Genomic DNA, 5,418 nt, shown 5'->3' with positions numbered 1-5,418 from the left:
TAGTTCTGGCTCTGTATTCTTTTTGTCACGGTAGAGAAAGCCAACTGATTTTTGTATGTTGATCTTGTATCCTGCTACTTTGCTAAATTGGTCAACTACCTCCAGTAGTTTTCTTGCTGAGTCTTTAGGGTTTTCTAAGTATACTATCATGTCATCAGCATAGAGGGATAATTTTCAGGTAGTTAGTTTCTTTCTTGTCTATAAGTAGCACCTGTTGGCACCCGTTCAAGTTTCTCTTCCATAAACAAAATTTGGAATCTTGATGTTCTCCAGTATAATAATTAATAAACAGACTTATCATGTACTTCCCCTCACACATACCTTAAGTATCTTCCTATTTATTAATGCCCTTGACATTCTTCTGTTACCTCATAAGCTGATCTCAAGCACTATCCCCAAATCAGATTAACATCTTTCTGCAAATAGCAAATTCACATCATATATTTTACATTCAATGAGAAAATTTTCTGATTCTCTTCTTTGTGTAAATTGTTATTTCTTTTATTATGGCTTTTAATTTATATTTATTTCTCTTTGATCATGTTGCCATATATATATATATATCCAACTGCCACTTATGAGGTGTAACATTGTATAAGTTGCTTAACCTCTATATACTTCAATTTTATTTTAATCTGTGAAATAGGAATAAAATTATTGCCTCTCATACCTCAGAGATTTATTTTGAGAAAGAAATGAATTTATATGAATTGAAAGCTTAGGATAGTGTCTGGTCACACGTAAACTTTTAGTAAAGTAAATGTTAACAGTTATTTTCTAATGATTAAATGATGTGATTATACTATGTTAATTCCTTTGTTTTCTCTATTTTAAAAATTCTTATGCTTTGTTAGTGTAACTATAGAAAGACTCAAAAACCTCTTATTAGATTCCATGTGTCTTACTGTCTTATGATTTATCTTGTAAAAAATAAAATTTTTTTCCCTCTCAATCCAATTTTAGGGATGATAGAAATTTAAGAAACAAAGGCATAATAAGTGGTGTGAAGTCACTCAGTAAAGAAGAATTGAGTGCAGAGTTACTAAACTCATCTCTGAACACAGCTGTGTGCCAACAGCCTTCTGTTTCTAAACAACAACTGAAAGCAGGTAGCATTATTATTATTAATAATAACTAGAGCATCTTCTTATTTTATACACTGTGACTATAAGTAACAATTGGAATTTATAAATTTAATCTTATATATTTAAAATAATGTGGAGTTTATAATTAAAAATTCTTTTCCTAGTCATTGAATTTGATTTTGCCATGACGGTGGGTGGATTGGCCAAACTCATCAAGTGAATTGACTGAACTCACAAATCCACAAGGAGATCGTCTAGCCTTGCCATTAAATTGAGTGGATCCAACAGCAGAGATCACTCACCATCAACAAGCATGCAGTGGACATGCTTCAGGACTAGACCTTTTTATAACAGCTAGACTTAACAGCAACAGTGGCAGCTAGACTTACAGCAGCAACATTCATGGATGAAGAAAGAGAACCAGATTGCCATCATGAGATGGGGCTGACTTTGGAACTGCTAACCCTCACAGACAGAACCAGAGCTAAGATAAGAGCTTTTGCCCAACCAAGTTTGTTGAACAAGTAGGGGTGGAGGGTATGATTTGCAGTTCTGAGATATTTGTAACACTGGCCTAAAGCCTTGACACTCAAGGCTGAGGTACCTGGAAGTACATCTCGGAAGTTGTTCTGATTATATTCTGTTACTAACCTGGATTATAACTTTTTAACTTCCCCAATCTGATTCTTTGTGGTCTGTGAGCTTACACATCAGATTTTGGACCCAATAAAGCAATAAGATTGTTGTTGACACGAGTAGAAAGAGGTGTTGGGAACATGGGGGACATATCTGACCTCGTGGGAATTGGTATTGTGCTTTTGATGGGGACAGTTTCCCTTAGTGAAGTTTGTAATGGTCAGATGTGGCCACCCACTTGTGTTCTTTGCTCTTTTTTCATTAGTGTCAGAAGTGCGATTCCTTGTGATGGCTCCAGACACATGGAAATGTGGGATTTTTTAAAGTCTTAAGTTATTAGAATATTGGAAAGTGCAGTTAAAATGGCTACTTTTGTTGCAACTAAATTGGTAAGATAAGTTAAGCAGCTTTTGGCCTGAGACAAGGGCACAGACTTTAGGCCATATACACATGAATAAAATACATTAAGGGTTTGAAAATAAAGCTGTTAATTCCTTGGCAATTATATATGTTAAGATTTTTCTTGATATAGCTATGAATATTGCTGGTTTTGGATTTGCTTCCCCCCCCCTAAGAAATTTTATATAAATAATTAAAGCTTTTGTTGACTTAATGCTAAGATGTATGATATAATTGATTACTAGACATTATAAATCTTGAAAGTGTGTAAGTCAGCCCTGAAGCCAGTGCTGAGTGGATCAAGTAAAAAGAAGATTTGCCCTGGATAAATGCTTGTTGAAAGCAGTAGAACTAGAGGGCATAGGGCTTGGGGTGTGGGGGCGCAGGATTAAGCCCCTACTCACTACTCTGAGGATATTTGCATTTGATTGTACACCTTCCTTGGACTTTTGGTTGAAGAGATATATATTTGGAAGAAATAAATAGAGAATAAAAAACACTCTGACCTTTTAAGACTTTTGAAATATGCATTTTGGCTTTTAAGGCAGGGTATGGGTTGGTACTCACCAGAGCCTCTTTCCAGGACTTTAAATTAAAGGGAGCTGATGAGTATGCTCACTCATGGTGACCACTTGGATCCACTGGAGTAGAATTAAGAGGCATGCAGTAAAGATGAGACAAGCTGAGCTTGGACACATTCCATCAGCATTGTTGACATTGGCTTTGAGAAGCAGGCAGTCATGAGGATCCTCATCTTGTAGACTTGGCCCCATGTGGGGAGTAAGGCTACGTGAAGGAACAGGTCAGTCTGGAAATGCAGGAAGAAGTGTGGGCTCCTGAGTTTGCAGGTGATGCCCATTTGGACCTAGCCATGAATGGCTGGAGTGGAGTTGATCAGAATCCAAGATGTTTCATGCTGTGAGCTAGTGTTGATTGTTTGATTGTCTGATGGTTTGCTCTTGACTGGACTTTACTTATTGATGCAAATGCTAAACTTCTAACTGGAACAGAAAGATTGTTTTGAGAAAGGAACATATACTTCTTTTCTGAGTACTGGTTTACTAGGAATGAGTAGATCAGAAATTGGCTGTCTAAAATGAGGGAGATTAAAGCCTGAAGCATGAAGTTGCTGGCTTAAATACTTTCACAAATATGACTATTGTATGTTGTAAGGGGAAAGTTAATTTTCCATATATGAAAGTTATGGCTACAAAAGCCAGAGGTTGATCTGTAGAGTTTATAATTAAAAATCACTCTCCAAGCCCTTGAATTTGATGTTGCCAGGTGGATGGGAAGGAATATGTGAATAGGACATGTTAGCCTAACCAAACCACAGGGGACTGGCTACCCTGGCCATTAAATTGAGTGGATCCAGCTGCAGGAAGAGTCTTTCTACCACCAACAAGAGAGAAGTCGAAATAACAGTGGACACCCATCATGACCAGGCATTCTTTGAGGGCTAGACTTAACAGAGGCAGCATCAGCTAGACTTGTAACAGCAACAGTTGTTGGACGAAGCAGAGAACCAGAGAACCAACATAAGATGGGGTTGACCTTATTACTGCTACCCCCCATGTACAGAACCAAAGATAAGCCAGAAGCCTTTGCCCAAGTTTTTTTTACAGCAGGAGGCAAGGAGAGACAATATTGGCAAGACTGAGAATTATAAAACACTCGCCTAAAGCCTTGAGGCTAAAGGCCGAGGTGTTTACAGGCACATCTTGGAATCAGTCCTGACTGTATTCTGTTACTAACCTGGATTCTAACTTTTGTTTTTTTTTTTCCTACCAATTTATTTACAAAATTCAAATACAAATTTGAAAAAATTCCTTTGATTTCCCTCCCCCCATCAAATTGTACAACCCAATGTTTAATCCCCCCTTCCCCCTGCACATCCACATCTCTCTGGTTCCAGCCTCTCCCAGCTTTCTGGATCCTTATACTCATTAAATTTTGGGTTATAAACTTTTAACTTCCCCAGTATAGTTCTGTGTGGTCTATGAGATCTCACATCAGATTTTGGACCCAGTAAAGCAGTAAGATTGTTGTTGAGATGAGTAGAAAGAGGTGCAGGAGTATGAGTGACATATCTGACCTCATGGGAATGGATTTTGTGTTGTTGATGGGGAGAGTTTCCCTTTGTTAAGTTGATAAAGGTTGTCCAATGATATGGCTATCCTCACGTGATAGCCGTTGCACCTGTTACAAATGACATTAAATTTGAAAGATTTCCTGGGAAGTAACAGGAACATTAAGTGGCAATTAAAAACATAATTAGTATTGTTGACTTCTATATATGCTTTTAAAAAGGAGATTAAATTTTTGTCCATATTCTTAAAATTTTCCACATTTATAATTACTATTTGCATGCTATCTGTAAAAGAGAACATAATATTATATTATCAATAACTATAAGAAATACTTTTCCAGATGGAGATAATTGTTTCTGTGTCATATTTATAGCCATATACTAACACAGTAAAAACTCAGATAGCAGTAAAATAATATTTTTTAAAGTAATAATTATATATAACGTAATTTAAAAATAAAAAAAGAGTCATTCCACCTTTTTTTCTTCTGTGGGGGAAATAATTATTAGTCTCTAATGTATATACTTTGTAATTTTCTAAATATTTAAATATACACAGTTACACTTAATTTGCTTTCCTTGGTAATGAGATATCATCATATTAAAAATGACGTTTAGAAGGGATAACAAGATAATTCTAATTTATAGTTTTCTGAGAGTAGCATACTTTTAGTTTTCCCATCATAGTATTGTCATTTAAACCGTTACTTTGTATTTATAGTGATAAGCCATATAATATTTTGTTGTACCATAAAGAAATTACAGTTTTTCAGGTCTCAAAATAGAATAAAATTAAATCAATTTAAATTATAAAAGCTGTTTCTTTAGAGGGTATAATATCAAGATGGTTAATCCAGAAATTTAGGTCTTTTAAAACAATCTATAGGTATGTGCTGAGGGTAAAATATTATATTATTTTCAGAAGAAGATCCTTTTTGGTCAGTAAATCTCTATCCATAGTTTGTTGAAAATGGATCATAGTTATAACTTTCTTTTAAGATTTCTTATTTTTGAAAGTAAAAATAAATTAATATATCACACATATTTCTTAAATTTTTATTTTAATGAAATGAAAGTATTATTTAGTTGCCTTTTTGTAGAAAAGCATTTGTTAAATTTATGTTGTATCCAAAACTTCTATTGTATATTTACATGTTTTTTTCAATACTGCTTTTAAAATAAAGGACTTCTTGTTTTGTAAGTAATTGA

General features: G+C 34.8%; 1 protein-coding gene across 1 annotated transcript in view; it reads left to right on the top strand.

The window, feature by feature from the left end:
* The window catches only part of SWT1 (SWT1 RNA endoribonuclease homolog (S. cerevisiae)), a 147,069-nt gene that overhangs the window by 55,478 nt on the left and 86,173 nt on the right, over positions 1 to 5,418 (top strand). The window contains exon 10 of the mRNA XM_006901321.1: positions 964 to 1,109. Within this exon, the coding sequence (XP_006901383.1) occupies positions 964 to 1,109 (146 nt within the window). The remainder of the gene's footprint in view (positions 1 to 963; positions 1,110 to 5,418) is intronic.

Source organism: Elephantulus edwardii, unplaced genomic scaffold, assembly GCF_000299155.1.
Source record: "Elephantulus edwardii isolate Elephantulus edwardi_28Jun2011 unplaced genomic scaffold, EleEdw1.0 scaffold00318, whole genome shotgun sequence".
Classification (NCBI taxonomy): domain Eukaryota; kingdom Metazoa; phylum Chordata; class Mammalia; order Macroscelidea; family Macroscelididae; genus Elephantulus; species Elephantulus edwardii.
The sequence above is the reverse complement of the archived record's forward strand: the minus strand, read 5'-3'. Positions and strand labels throughout refer to the sequence as shown.